Source organism: Terrapene carolina, unplaced genomic scaffold, assembly GCF_002925995.2.
Source record: "Terrapene carolina triunguis isolate 2854851 unplaced genomic scaffold, T_m_triunguis-2.0 Scaffold511, whole genome shotgun sequence".
Classification (NCBI taxonomy): Eukaryota; Metazoa; Chordata; order Testudines; family Emydidae; genus Terrapene; species Terrapene triunguis.
This window is the reverse complement of record NW_020664862.1, coordinates 1,050,953-1,066,633: the sequence shown is the minus strand read 5'-3', so window position 1 is coordinate 1,066,633 and position 15,681 is coordinate 1,050,953. Positions and strand designations below refer to the sequence as shown.

Below are 15,681 nucleotides of genomic sequence, written 5' to 3'. Positions count from 1 at the left end.
CAGTTTTCTGTACTGCCCCTGACTATATCATACCACATATTAAACATTACATTAAACATATGATCAACCGCACCGACTAGGCTGATTATAATAACCTTGCTATGTTGCATTTGTACAAAACCTACTTCATGAATTTTAATGTATTTTCATGCTGCATTTTGGCCAACCACAACTGGTTGCCAGAAATCTCGGGTAACTACTCCATTCTCCTTCAACTCCTACTCCTAATGAGCTGATATAAATTCTACTAACTAGCCTAATTAGCACTTCACACTATACATATGTGTATAGAGATACATACATAGAGGCTTCCCTCCTTAAATAATTTATCCCTTAACCAGTTTCAACAATTACTTAAACAAGCTCTGAGAAACAGTGGAGGGGAAGGTGGGTTCTGCTCTCTCTCTCTCTTCCCTAGATGGCTAATGTGCTCTTAGCTGATCTAGAGGTTATTACTCAGTTGGGACCTACCGAGCAGCAAGGTAGTAGACGGATTTGGGTGCAGCCCAAGAGAACTGAGGAGACTGAAGTAAGGTAGCTCAAACTGTACAAATTCTGAGTTACTGTGGCCTCTTAGCGACAATTAAAACATACTTTAATCAACTACCCGGCCACGATGGAATGTGGGTCACCGAACACTCTGCAACTGCCATTTTAAGTTCTTCTGGTACCATAATATTATCACAATTCAACTCACAAAGCCTCCTTAACATGTGTATAAAGGAATCTCCTTCTTCCAAGATTCTAACCCCAGTGACTAGTCAATAATACCCAATGAGTATGCCTTTGGAATGCAATGAGGGGTCCTTACACAATTACAATAGCCAAAGAGACCTAACGGGGGGAGACAGGTGGTCACCCACAAGGTATGCCAAGTTAGTCTGATGGTCAAAACCTTGTGCGCTCCTTTGTGTCTATGTCTACTATTTCCCCTGGAGGACATATTCCTCCCTCTATTGCAGAATTCATCAGTTAAGAAAAGTACAAGTAGCGTACTATAGGCAAAGAAACAGAAAGGAAACAGCTAAGGAAACAGAGGAAGACTTGGGGGAATTGTGCAGTGTTTCTGACCGGCATCAAATTCTGGCTGAGAGATCAGTTGGATTTCAACTTCAACTTTAGAGTTTCCTTTCCCAGCAGGGAGGTTGTTCCTGTGTGCTTCTCAGGGTCCCATCTGGGGTGCCAATCTGTTCCCCGATCTTTAGATTGTTTATTAATTATATTGATTACTTAAGAATCCCCAGTATTTAATTTGAGGGTTGATGGGTTCTTGTCCCAAGATCAGGCCCAGTATTATTTAAATTGTTATATAGTTGGGAACTGCGATGTCCACAGTTGCAACACACACACTATAGGAACTCCTTTATATTTTCAAATATTGTTTATTAATACACTTAGCACAACCATGAACACCCCAACTCAGTAAGGTAGATAGAGATACTAAAGAACATACATCTGCACATCCATATACTCACACAATCTCTTGTAGGACAACCTGAAGTGTTAGCCATTAACTTCTTTATCACGATCACCTTCCCCATCATCACAAGTGGCCAGGGCCAGCTTTAGGGCGATTCACCCGATTCCCCCGAATCAGGCCCCACGCCCCTAAGAAGGCCCCGCAATGTCCCTAAGGACCCTCTGCCGATGTGCCGCTGAAGGCACCAGCAGCCAATCGAGTTGCCGCCGAAGTCCCGCCGCTGTCTTAGGCGGCAGCTCTTTCGAATCGGGACCCGCAGTGCCTAAAGTCGGCCCTGCCAGTGGCCATCATTCTGGCACCTCCCAAAGACTGAGATTCTGTGGCCTGCATTGTGCAGGAGGTCAGACTAGATGATCATAATGGTCCCTTCTGACCTTAAAGTCTATGAGTCTATGAGACTACATCTCTCTCTCATACTGCCCCTAGCCTGCGATGCCACTTTTATAATATGTTACGCTCATGCTGTTATGTTTGATACATATTCAGTGGGAGATTTCCCCCCTTTGCCTTATTTGTATTTCCTCACCTTATTAACGTTGGAGTGTCTTCTTCCTATAGGTTAGTATATCAATGATCTCAACTTGCTATCATATATGTCTATTCGTTACCATGGCCCTTTTGTAGTTGGGGATCACATTTGTTATTTCTGTCCTAACTGGTTATTTCAGTTCTTTCCAAGTTGTGGTGTACCTGTTACGTTTAAAAGGGTATGAACTTAGGAAAGCCCCTATGCCAACCGACTTCAATGCATCCTCTGTGTTAAAGGTCGCAGCCATATATGGGTCTTATGCTTTAGCTCATTACCATCTATCTAAGTGAAAGGTCCAAAATATATGTATGCTCACCTGGAGTTAGAACAACACAGAGGATGTGGCCTGAGGTCACTTGTGTTACAGCCAAAATATACTCTAATATAAACTTATTATAATAACACAAATAATTAAACCCATAAGAAAATAAGAAACTTGTGAGACAAGCAAGGAGGACAGTCTTAGATGTATCTCACGTATCTGTTACGTATGTCAGTTTCTTTTCAGGACACTTTTGTGGTTGAAATCATGTACATATGTACCTGTGGCCAGACCTTCCCCTTCAACTCTATCTTCAGCTCCCAAAATACTTGGGGTTTTCCAAATAGTTGGGCTGTTTATCTGTGCAAAGATTATCTGCTCAAATTTCATAGGCCTTAACCCTTCTGATAACATGCTGAGGCTAATGACTGACAGGATACAGGTCTGTAGGTTTCTTGCATCACTGCTGAATGTAATACAAATTGGCATCTCATGCAAAGCAGTGAATATGAAAATGTTAAGCTGGCCCACGGGGCTACAAAGAAAGGGGAGTTTAATAGCGTTATATGAAATTCATGCACATCACCTGTTACATGAGCATGGTTAAAATAAGTTGCACGCTCAACTGGATATTAGTGCAAACCTAGTGTTTTCACTATTCAGCCGTCTGAAGTAATTGTCAGTGTTAGCTGGTAACTCGCCAAATATCCACTGAACCTTGATAGGGAGAGGATGCAGGTCCTGTGGGGATAAAGAGAAGCCTGTAGGATGACCGAATTCTGTGGATTCAGTCAAATTTGGCCAGGCAAAGCACTTCAGCTTCTCTTGGAGGGATTCTTGGGGGTCAGAGTGTATCATTGGAAGCATTTGGTAACGGAAAGTGAATAGAACTCGGGTCTGATCTAATTTACACCTGTAAATCTGGAGTGACGCAGTTGAAGTCAATGTTAGTGAATTCAGAACTTGGTCCTAAGAAATTTCCCCATTTGTTGGAAAGAGACAGTGACATAATTTGGATTCTCAAGAGTGGAGAAAATAAATAAATAAATACAATGAGGCAATGGAACATGTTTATAAATAGCTTAAAAGCAGCACAGATAAATACAGTGGCCGTTTTCAGTGTTCTTGCCATGTGTTTGTACAGATGTCATGATGCAACGGGCCACACTCAGAAGTGCAGAGCACAAAGGGTGTCTATGTAAAAGTAACAATTGTAAAATCACACAGTGCTCAAGCAGGCTGCGAGACTCCCAGCAACAAGGTATCAATGGGGCCAAGAGCTTAGCAGGATTCAAAGAGGGACTGGGTGTTTATATGGGTAACCAGAAAATCCAATTACAGTAGTGAGGATTGTTTTTAAAAAAGTCTTGGAAGGGCTCTAAACCTTCCTGATTTACACCACAAAATATGTGTAACTAGTGGGTGTCAGGAGGAAACTTTCCCTGGAAGCAGGTTATCTCATAGCTTCCTATTGAAGGGCTTCTTCCACCTTCCTCTGCAGCATCTGAAACTGGCTACTGGGCTAGATGGACTACAGGCTGCAATGCCTATCTTCCTACCAGTGGTGTACATCCAAGACTATGTTTTTGATGATCTTCCTTGAGCTCCTGGGAGTCTCTAGACTTGCACTCAGAGCAGAAAGATGTCTCGTTAAACATCATCTAGTCTCCTGTTCTTTTTCCTTTCAGGAAGGAAAGTTGAAAACTCCTCGGACCTGCCCAGGACATTATGTCAGCTGTCAATGACACCAAATCCAACTCTGCAGTGTTCCTTCTCACCGGGATACCTGGGCAGGAAGACGTCCACCTCTGGATCTCTATTCCCTTCTTCTTAATGTATGTTATTTCGATAGTAGGAAATTTAGCCATTCTGTTCATTATAAAAACAGATCCAAGGCTCCATGAACCCATGTACATTTTTCTTTCCATGTTGGCCATCACAGACCTTGGCTTATCGATAGTCACAATACCAACGATACTTGGAATATTCTTGTTTAACTCTAGGGAGATCAGCCTTGATGCCTGTTTTGCTCAGCTGTTTTTCATCCACTCGCTTTCATACATTGAATCCTCCGTGCTCTTGTTGATGGCCTTTGACCGCTTTGTCGCGATCTGCAACCCCCTAAGATATGCTGCCATCTTAACCCTCCCAAGAATAGCCAAGATGGGACTGGTGTGTGTTCTAAGGGCAGTGACCCTAATATTCCCACTGCCCTTTCTCCTGAAACGGTTCCGATACTGTCAAGCTAATATCCTCTCCCATTCCTTCTGTGTGCACCAAGAGGTCATGAAGTTAGCTTGTTCAGATATCACAGTCAACAGCATCTATGGCTTGTCTATTGCACTCTTAACAGTGGGGTTGGACTCGCTGCTCATCTGCCTCTCTTATGTGATGATCCTCAGAACAGTGTTGAGCATCACATCACACATGGAGTCCCTCAGGGCCCTGAACACCTGTGTCGCCCACCTCTGTGCTGTCCTGCTCTTCTACACACCAATGCTCGGCTTGCCTGTGATACATAGATTCGGGAATAGCTCTTCTCACTCGCTTCAGATTGTCCTGGGATATATATACCTGCTGGTCCCGCCCCTGATGAATCCAATCGTGTATAGCGTGAAAAGCAAACACCTTCGTGCAAGGATAATCAGGGCGCTCTTCGAGTGACAGAGCAGTTCATCACCTGGCTACGGCACTGGTGACTTAGGAGACAAAAAACACGCACCGCAGCCACCTATTCCATCCAGAATCGTTACATCTGAGATGATATGAGCTACTTATCTCCACTTTGTAGAGAGGTGCAGATGAGGTCTTAGCCCTGGCACAATGGGAGATGGATGTCCCCACCCACTGGTGAGGGAGGACAGTGCAATGGGGGAAGGAGAACAAGGGAGGCAGTGACATGCACAAAGTTATTGTGTTTCTGGAGAGACAGGGGACTGGTGGGATTTTGGCCCATAAACAGCTGTATCTTTGGCTGCTCTGACTTCAGAATTCCTGTTGATAAAGTTAATAAAGAGAAGGGATGAGGATATTGTTTCCCATTAGACCTGGCCTGTCACTTTCCTGGCTCTGGTTAAAAATCTACATGCCATGAAAAAAGCTGTTCTGCAGTCGCAGTCCTGGCCCTTCCTGAGCGCTCTGGGCACTGCATGATCCATGAGCGATGCACCATCTGTGGACAGAGGCTATTCAAGGAGCACAGACACCCACCCTTCTCCTACGCCCTCAGAAAGGTACTTGTGACTGAGTCATGTCAGAAACATGATTAATGCAGGAGCCCTGGGATAGGCCATTCAGGCCATTCTTCCCCCTGAGGCACCTCCCCCCCCATAGCCCCAACCCTGCCCAGACTGGAAGCTGGAGCCTTGCCGCGGTAAGTGCTGGCCAGAGAGTCCTGATGTTCCACCTTCCCTGGGCAGGAGGGCGAGGGGACCCGAGAACAGCCCCCAGCCCATGTTCCCACCCACCAGAAGACGCCACAAATTACAGGTGGAGAGTCTGGGGCTCCCAACAGTGGCCTGGGCTCCCTGACCAGTTCTTACCACAACCAGCTCCGGCCAGGCTGGGGGCAGCGCTTGAGGTGAAGAGGAGGAGCAGGGGGAAGGGCCCCAGGAGAAGGGGAGGAACAGGAGGTGGGGGTCTAAGGGGAAAATGAGGAGCAGGGGATGCAGCATCCCTGAACCGATGCAGACCCCTGCAAGGAGGTCATTGGGGGAGGATGGGGTTGGGGGGTAGGAGAGGCACTTAGCTGTGGCCGAAATTCTTGTAGCGTCTGAGTACTTCTCGATCTGTAACATATTTATCAGTACAACACCCCGTGCTGTAAGGCAATGTTTTTAACACCACTAGGCAGATTCCAAGACCAGAAGGCACCATTGTGATCACCTAGTCTGACTGCCTGTATAGCACGGGCCAGAGACCTCCCCTGAAATAACTCCTAGAGGAGAGCTATTGGAACAACATACTGCCTTGATTTAACAATTGTCAGTGATGGAGAATCAACCACAGCCCGTGATAAATTGTTTCCATGGTTAATTACCCTCATTCTTAAAAAAAATACACCTTAGTTCCTTTCTGAATGTGTCTAGATTCATCTTCCAGCCATTGGATCACATTATAAATTTCTTTGCTAGACTAAAGAGCCCATTGTTAAATGTTTGTTCCTCATGCAGCTACTTGCAGACTTTGGTCAAGTCACCCCTTAACAATAACACCCCTTTCTGTTCAACTGTATAGATTGAGCTGCTTCAGTCTATCACTCTAAAGCAAGTTTCCTAATCCTGTCATCATTCTCTTGGTTGTTCTCTGACCCCCCTCCAATTTATTGACGTCTTCCTCCAACTGTAGGCAATAGAACAGGACACAATATTCCAGCAGTGCTCCCCCCGTGCCAAATACCCATGTAAAATATCCTCTCTGCTCCTACTCGAGATTCCCCTGGTTATACATCCTGGATTACACTGGGTTTTTCAGCCATAGCACACCACTGACCTGCAAGGCTTTTTCAGAGTCACTGCTTCCCAGGATTGGGTCCCCCATCCGGCAAGGATGGCCTGCGTCCCTTGTTCCCAGATGTAACCTTTACATTGAGCCCTATTAAAATATATATTGTTGAGGCACAGAGGGATTTAGTGAGTTGCCCAAGGTCACAGATGAAGTCTGAGGAAGAGCCTGGAACTGAAGCCAGTTCTTTTGAATCCCAGGCCAGCACTTTAAGCCTTGAACCATCCTTCCTCTCTGGGGCTAGTGGCTGGAGAGGGGGCAGCTGGCATTTCAGCATGCTGAGATTACCAGGAACCCAGGGAATTAAACTCCTGTGAGATCACTAAACAGGAGCCCAAGAACAATTCCTTTTCCAGATGATAATGCTGTGCCATTCTTTTTCCCGAATCTATGGAGGGGCAAATCCATCATCCAGGACGCAGAGCAGGGTCAGAGTTGGCAAGCAACTCCATATGAGCTCCCGGTGTGATACAAAATGGGCAAATGTGACCCATATGGACATAGGCCTGGAAGCGACCACCTGGGTCAATGAGCCCAGTCCTCTTCCATGGCATGCGACCCTGGCATATTATTCGGTGCATAAGCCTTTGTAAGCAGGGTCTGAATGCGTCCCCCCTGATGGCTAGCTGGGAGTGGAAGAGACTTCAGAAGCAAACGGTATTTACATGAACACACCTAGTCTGCCTAGATATCCAGCAGATAGTGGTGTTGCTCAAAGTGATCTATTTTGGCTGGTGCTGGGTTACAAATCATTGTCGTACTGAATGCAGGGGTAGTGAAATGTTGTTATCAATGTTATTTTCTTTATTGTATGAACAAAGGTGAGGAGAACTGTGCTTAACCTGTCCCAAATGAGGGGGTCACACTCAGCTGAAAGGACCTTGAGCTGGGGAAACATTCCCCTTTAACAGGCAAACAACTTGGGATATCCTTTCCCTTCTCCCAGCACACATGGCTGTTCAAGGACAACTGCATGGAGATTGGGATAGCTCCCTTCATGGGCCAGTCATTACCCCTAACAGACACAGGCACATTTCCTTCACTGTGACAATTCTCCACACTGGCAGCAGGTAAGATATAGGGATACTCATGTTCCACTAACCTTCCCTTCCCAAACTGCTGATTAGACAAAGCCATCAGCTCTGAAGGCTGCCTAGGCTCAGCTAAACTCTCTTTGCCTTTTTGGTAGCAATTCCCAAGGGGTTTCTGTGATCCAACCCATCACAATGATATAGAACCACTATTACACTCCGCTTTCCTGCACCTTAGCTCTACTCTTTGCTGAATCACTCACCAGCGGTTCTGTTCTGTCAGGACTTTTTGGAAAGTCTTGCACAGGCACTGCAGAGGGATTTTGTTCATAACCCTGAATGTAAGTGTTAGAAACAGCTTCTGGTCAATTACCAGGAGACAGTATCATACACCTGTTCACTGAACAAAGACTTAATAGTACAAACCCATTGCAAACACTATTTGGAGTACTATTGAAATACTTTCTAAAGCAAAAGCCATTAAGCAGTAAAGTTACCACTGCTCCTTCCTGTAGAGATTCCAACAACTCTACTGCTGGCTTTCGATATACATGAATGTCATGAATGTTTGGTTTGTAATATTTGTATTATAATGAAAAGTTTTGGCATTATATTTACACATTTGTTCTTTAGTACACACATGTCAACCCAGTCTTTCCCCTCTCCTCTTCTTTCAGAGATGATTTCTCAGGTTACAGTGGGACTTAAAATGCAGCGTCTGTCATCTGGATTTCTTCAGTACCTGAAAAGATCGCAGCATCTCACCCCTCATTCAGACACTTGTCAGCAAACAAAAGTCTAGTAGCTCCTCTGTCCCGGGGTTAATAGCTGACTGGTTCTCCTCAGGTTCTGTTCTGTCAGTCTGTGGCCTGTATCCGGAGTGGTAACAACCACTGGGGTCAGTATAGAAAATATTCATTCCCTGAGCTCTCACTCTCTTGTACAGAGTAACCTCAGCACTTGTTATTCAGGCACGATGAGGGTTTGCAGGAAGTGGATTTCAAAGTCAAATGCATGAGTATTCATGGAAATAGAACATAATTTCACACATGAAAGTCGTATTGCTCTATCGCACTCTCTCTGAGTATCTAGGTCCTGTATTCATGAAACCCATACTACCTGAGAATAGCATTGTGACAGACAAATGGGGGCTAGTGCTGCCACCTAGGGGTGTGATCCTGTAGCAGGAGGGACAGAGGCTCATGGTTCAACCTAGAGCTGGGCTGGAAAACCGAGAGGTCCCCCCCTTACCCTCCCCCCCCATAAAACAATATGACCCAAACTAAAATGTTTCCTTTTTATCCATTCTCTGGGGTGTGTTTTCATAGAAAATGGATCATTTTTCTCTAAAATTTTAACTGCCACGATACTGGCCAGCTGCAGCTTCCTGGATCCCCAAGAGAAATTGGGACTTTTCATCTGAGTCTCCCTCATAACATAAATGAAGGCTGCCCTGGTGGAGTCTATGGCTGCACTCTGGGTATGGAAAGGTCAAAACCTCCCAACCAGTCTATGGCTGAGGATTTGTGCCCTTCAGCTACACCAACCGCTCTACCGATCTCTGTGGGCTATTGTGACTGGCCCTGGGAGCACATCTCTGGTGAGCTACAAGGGAGCTGGTGAGGGTCCTAGAGCAGTTGGGGAGGCCCAGAGATTTTGGGGGGGGGCCTAGCTCCCAATGGATCACTGAGATCGGGGCATAACTTTGGGGATTCCTGAGTCCCCCCTTTTCATTCTTCAGGGAGAAGGGAAGGGACCTCCCCTCCTGAAATGATCTGATGGAAATTTCCATGTATAGAGCCTTGTGGATTCTCTCTTCTCTGGTCAGAACCTTGGGTTTGTAATGCAGGAAAGGGGGCTGCTGGGGAGAAATCTGCTCCTATATTAATATTATTATTCTATTTTATTTTATTTCAGCAAGATCACAGCTGTGACGGCATCATCATTACCACTCGGCCGCCCTCGAGGTAACCATGTGACTAACAGTGATGATAAGCCCCAATACCAGCAAGAGAGCCTGCAGCAGGGCTGGTTCTGCAGTCCAGTCGGGTAGCATCAGCACACATCCCCTATGATTTCACCTCCTGCACTTTGCCGTTGGTTCTCACGGGGGTTTAAAGCTGGTGCACATGAAGACAAGCAGCTGAGTTTCCCAGATGGTCAAGTGAACCCTAAGGGACATTGCGAACATGCTTCATAAAGACAGTTGCCTCCCTATCTGAACAGATACTGCCTACTGCCTGTGCATCCTCTCCGATGACTCCTTGTCCTTTAAGGTGAAGATCTCTGGTGTCAGCGGCTCCCCTTCTAGCAGGAATTGGGTACGTTGGCAGGTTTCACTATCTTTAAAATGCGAAGTGAAGGGTAAAGCTGAAAGCTGTTTCCATTTGCAGATGTTCTGTGCAGCGGCAGAGGACTCAGCTGGGCTGTCGGGGTGACTCAGTGACGGGGCTGGAGGGCAGGCAGCGCTAGGTAGCTTAGGAACCCCTCCCTTACATCTGTCCATGCTCCATGGTGAGTAATTTAAGCTACACAGAAATCTGACATTCAAAGCGAGCTTGGAGTGTTAAAACCCCGATGCCCCGAGTAACGATTTCTCAAGGAGTCCCATTTTTAGAGGTTCCGTGTGCTCTGGGCCTAATCCTAACAGGGGCTGAGCAAGAGGAGACCCCACGGAATATCAGTGATTAGTTGCCAAATTGCATCACATGTATTTGCTGCTGGAAATTTAATCAGCAAATGCATTTTCAACAATTTTATTCTTTCACTTGATTGTGGATGCAGGAATTCAGAGCTGCGTTGCTCTGTGGGCATATTTCTGTTTCCTGACTGGCTGAAGGCTCCAGCACTTCTGCCCTATAGATACCCCTCAGAGCTACAGGACTACCTGCATGTCTGCCCCATCTCTGGTCTCCAAATGCCAGATGTCAGGCCTTGTAGCCTTCCCGCTCATGGGATGGATCCCTCCATTCTCCCACCCTCAGACTGGGCCCTGGGCTATATCACACTGTGGCTGTAGCACTGAGCACTGTGGCTGCTCAATAGGTCCGTCTGGGTTTGGTTGACATGTGTGTGCCAAAGTATGGCTGTGTAATTGTTATGCCAAAACTTTTCATTGTAATACAAATATTACAAACAAAAATTTCATGACATGTATGCATATTGACAGCCAGCAGCAGAGTTGTTGGAATTGCTACAGGAAGGAGCAGTGCTAACTTTACTACTTAATGGCTTTTGCTTCAGAAATCAGAGGGGTAGCCGTGTTAGTCTGGATCTGTAAAAAGCAACAGAGAGTCCTGTGGCACCTTTAAGACTAACAGATAGTCTGTTTGTCTAGATCTGTTAGTCTTAAAGGTGCCACAGGACTCTCTGTTGCTTTTTGTTTCAGAAAGTATTTCAGAAGTACTCCACATACTGTTTGCAATGGGTTTGTTCTATTAACTCTCTGTTCAGTGAACAGCTGTATGATACTCTCCCCTGCTAACAGAGCAGAAGCCATCTGTAATACTTACATTCAGGGTCATGCACACAATAACTCTACAATATCTGCGCAAGACTTTCCAAAAAGTCCCGAGAGAACAGAACCGCTGGTATGTGTTTCAGCAAAGAGGAGAGCTGAGGTGCAGGAAAGAGCAGTGTAATAGTGGTTTTTATATAATTTACCTCCATCACCTGTTACACACTCATGGCTGAAGTAACTTGCACACTCAACTGGATATTAGTGCAAACCTAGTGTTTGCACTATTCACCCATTTGTGATGCCAACCCCTCCCCTATCCAGTTGAAGTAACTGTCCATCTTAGCTTGTAACTTACCAGATAACTACAATCCCTTGCATAGGGAGAGGATGCGGGTCCTGTGAGGATGAAGGGGAGCCTGTAGGATGATCGAACTCTCTGGATTCAGTCAACGCTGGCCAGGCAAAGCACTTCAGCTGCTCTTGGAGGGATTCTTGAGGGTCAGAGTGTATCACCGGGAGCATTTGGTAAGGGAAAGTTAATAGAGCCCAGTTCTGATCGAATTTAAACATGTAAATCTGGAGTGATGCCGTTATTGAATTCAGAACCAGACCCTGAAAATTTATCCCATGTGCTGCAAAGAGGCAGTGGCATAATTTGAACTCGCAGGAGCAGAGAAAATAAAAAAAAATGTATATAATGAGACAATGAAACACGTTTATGAATGCAGGACAGATAAACACAATGACCATTTTCACCATGCACTTGCCATATGTGTACACACATGTCATGATACACTGGGCCACACTTGGAAGTTGAGGGCCAGAAAGGGTGTCTGTGTGAATGTCATGATTGTAAAATTACACAGTGCTCAAATAGGCTGTGGAACTCTGAGCCACAAGATATCAATGGGGCCAAGGGATAAGCAGGATTCAAAGAGGGACTGGATTTACACCACAACATAGGTCTAACTAGTGGGTGTCAGGGGGAAACTTTCCCTTGGAGCAGTTTATCTTGTAGCTCCCTATTGCAGGGATTCTTCCACCTTCCCCTGAAGCATATGTAACTGGCCACTGGATACTGGGCTAGAAGGACTACAGGTCTGATCCAGTCTGGCAATGCCTATCTTCCTATTGGTATATCCTATTGGGGGTGTAAATCCAAGTCTATGTTTTTTCTGATCTTCCTTGAGCTCTTGGGAGACTCTAGTATTCCACTGAGAGCATAATGATGTCTCGTTAAATATCATCTAGTCTCCTGTTCTTTTTCCTTTCAGGAAGGAAAGTTCAAAACTTCTCAGACCTGCCCAGTACGGTATGTCAGATGTCAATGACACCAAATTCACACCTGCTGTGTTCCTTCTAACCGGGATACCTGGGCAGGAAGACGTCCATCTCTGGATCTCTGTCCTCTTCTGCTTCATGTATGCTATTTCGATAATAGGAAATTCAGTCATTCTGTTCATTATAAAAACAGATTCAACCCTCCATGAGCCCATGTACATTTTCCTTTCCATGTTGGCCCTCACAGACCTTGGCTTATTGATAGCCACCATGCCGACCATAATGGGTTTATTCTTGTTTAACTCTATAGAGATCAGCCTCGATGCTTGTTTTGCCCAGATGTTCTTCATCCACTCTCTGCAATTCATTGAATCCTCTGTGCTCTTGTTGATGGCATTTGACCGCTTCATCGCAATCTGTAACCCACTGAGATATGCCTCCATCTTAACCCTGCCGAGAGTAGCCAAGATGGGACTGGTGTTTGTGCTAAGAGCGGTGGCAGTAATATTTCCACTCCCCTTTCTCCTGAAACGGTTCCGATTCTTTCGAGCCAATATCCTCTCCCATTCCTACTGCCTTCACCAGGACATCATGAAGCTGGTTTGTTCGGACATCACAGTCAACAACATCTATGGCTTTTTTATTACAGTCATAACGGTGGGGTTGGACTCGCTGCTCATCTTCCTCTCTTATGTGATGATCCTCAAAGCAGTGCTGAGAATCACATCCCCCACAAAGTGCCTTAGGGCCCTGAACACCTGCGTCTCCCACCTCTGCGCCGTCCTGCTCTTCTACATGCCAGAGTTCAGCCTGACTTTGATACACAGATTCTGGAAGAGCTCTTCTCCCTTGCTTCAGATTGTCCTGGGCTATGTCTACCTGCTGGTTCCTCCTCTGATGAACCCAATCGTATACAGTGTGAAATGCAAACACCTTCGTTCGAAGATAATCAGGGTGTTCGTGAAGTGAAGGGTCAGTTTAGCACCCGGCCCCAGTGCTGGTGGCATAGGAATCAAGAAACTCCGGACACGACGACTTATTCCATCCTGGACCCTTATATCTGTGATGACATGAGCTACTGATCTCCACTCTGTAGAGAGAGGCTCATACAGGGTCTAAGACCTGAAGCTATGGTAAAGGGGGCCATCCCCACCTGCTGTTGAGGGAGGACAGTGCACTGGGGGAAGGAGACCAAGCCAGGCAGCAGCATTTACAAAGTGACTGTGTTCGTGGAAAGCCAGGGGTTCGGTGGGATGTTGGCCCCTAAAGAGCCATATTGGTGGCTGCTCCAGCCTCAGAATTCCTGTGAATAAAGCCACTATGAGAAGGGATGTGGGTGTTGTTTCCCATTACACCTGGCCTGTCACTGTCCCGTCCCTGGTTAAGCATCCACGGGCCATGAAATCATCTGCAGAGCTGTTCTGCAGTCACAGTCCTGGCCCCTCCTGAGTTTTCTTGATTGCTGCGTGGTCCATGGGGGCTGCACCAGCTGTGGTCAGGGGCTATTCAAGGGCCATGGACACCCACCCTTCCCCTACACCCCCAGCCAGGTGCTTGTGACTGAGTCGTGTCAGAGACATGATTAACACTGGAGCCCCAGGAGAAGCCATTCAGGTAACACCCCCTGCACCCCGTTGATGGCTCTGCACACCACACACCTGCTGAGCCCATTTCACACCTGTGTGAGTGAGGGTCTGACACACAGGAGCCCTGGCAAGAGACTCAGGCCCATGTTCCACTCCTCTCCATCTGTGCTGCCCCAGCAATGCAAAGGGGTAGAAAAGGGCCTCAGCTCCCCAACAGAGTCACAGCTAGCTCCAGTCCGAGCACAATCCTCTCAGTGTAGGGTGACCACCTTCTCCAAAGGAAAAAGCAGGACATAAGCAGGAGCCCTGCCTGCTCCATTGCCTCACCCATGGCCCGCTTCTTCCCCCCTAACTCCCACCTCCTGCTCCTTCTCTTCCCTGAAGCCCTGCCCAGGCTGGATGTCAGAGCCAGGCTGCGGTAAGAGGAGCCCAGGGACTACGTGCTGCTCTGGGGAACCCCAGAGCCTCCACCTGCCCCAGTCAGGGGGCGCAGCCTCGTAGCGAGGGGGGGCTAAGGACCTCCTCAGTCCCCCAACAGTGAAAAGTGGGCTCTGCCCATGAGCAGGTGTGGATCGGCACTACAGGGAATTTGGGACAAATGCTGTTCCGGAGTCATTCAGCCCACGCTAGGACTTGAACTCTGCATTTTGGGACTCTCCTGCCCAATTTGGGATTGGTGGTCCACCCTAATTCAGTGGCCATTAGAGGTGGTGTGTTGAGGCCTGTTCCCTTTAGGGGTAGGAGATATTAGGGGGGTCAGTCAACCTGTGATCCATGGTGTGTCCCTTTAAGGTTCCTGTGACTTTTGAAACTGGCAGAATCCTCGTAGAGGCAGCTAGTGGGAGAGACAAAGATGGTCACTGGGAATAGTTAATGCTTTGGGAAATCCCAGACTACTGTTTATTTAAGGGCCTTGGACCTTTTAGTGCAGGGCAGGGCATGGTTCCCATCATTGCCTGCCAACCAGGAGGAGGCTTAGGAGGGAGGGCAGGCTGCATCCTCTCTCGCAACATGGGCGACACCAGCAAGGGAAGGACAGTTGCCCTCCCTCAGCCCAGTTGGGAAGGGATTGAGTTATCATGGGGGCCAGCTGGGGAGAAGCCAGTAAGGCTGCAGGGTAGGAGAGTTTGTGTTTTGGAGAAGACTGAATTAATGAGACCCCCCAAAGGGGGCTCTTGTTTTAAGTATCCCTGGCTGAGATGAAGCCATTGCAAGTATTTCATCATTTCTACTAAAAGCAGCAAAGAGTCCTGTGGCACCTTATAGACTAACAGACGTATTGGAGCATGAGCTTTCGTGGGTGAATACCCACTTCGTCGGATGCATGCAGTGGAAATTTCCAGAGGCAGGTATAAATATGCAAGCAAGAGTGAGTCAGGCTAGAGATAAGGAGGTTAGTTCAATCAGGGAGGATGAGGCCCTCTTCTAGCAGTTGAGGTGTGAACACCAAGGGAGGAGAAACTGCTTCTGTAGTTGGCTAGCCATTCACAGGCGAGCTGATGGTGTCAAATTTGCAGATGAACTGAAGCTCTGCAGTTTCTCTTTGAAG

General features: G+C 46.8%; 2 protein-coding genes across 2 annotated transcripts; both read left to right on the top strand.

The window, feature by feature from the left end:
- Positions 1-3,999: 3,999 nt before the first annotated feature.
- LOC112115628 (olfactory receptor 51G2-like) lies at positions 4,000-4,935 on the top strand. The gene has a single exon (XM_024212760.1). It carries the CDS (start codon positions 4,000-4,002, stop codon positions 4,933-4,935), a length of 936 nt encoding a protein of 311 aa, XP_024068528.1.
- Positions 4,936-12,579: 7,644 nt separating this feature from the next.
- LOC112122584 (olfactory receptor 51G2-like) lies at positions 12,580-13,515 on the top strand. The gene has a single exon (XM_024221349.1). The coding sequence runs from the start codon at positions 12,580-12,582 to the stop codon at positions 13,513-13,515; it is 936 nt and encodes a 311-aa protein (XP_024077117.1).
- Positions 13,516-15,681: the final 2,166 nt, after the last annotated feature.

Coding starts and splice junctions, on each gene's coding strand:
- LOC112115628 (XM_024212760.1), top strand. CDS start 4,000: ATGTCAGCTGTCAATGACACCAAATCCAACTCTGCAGTGTTCCTTCTC.
- LOC112122584 (XM_024221349.1), top strand. CDS start 12,580: ATGTCAGATGTCAATGACACCAAATTCACACCTGCTGTGTTCCTTCTA.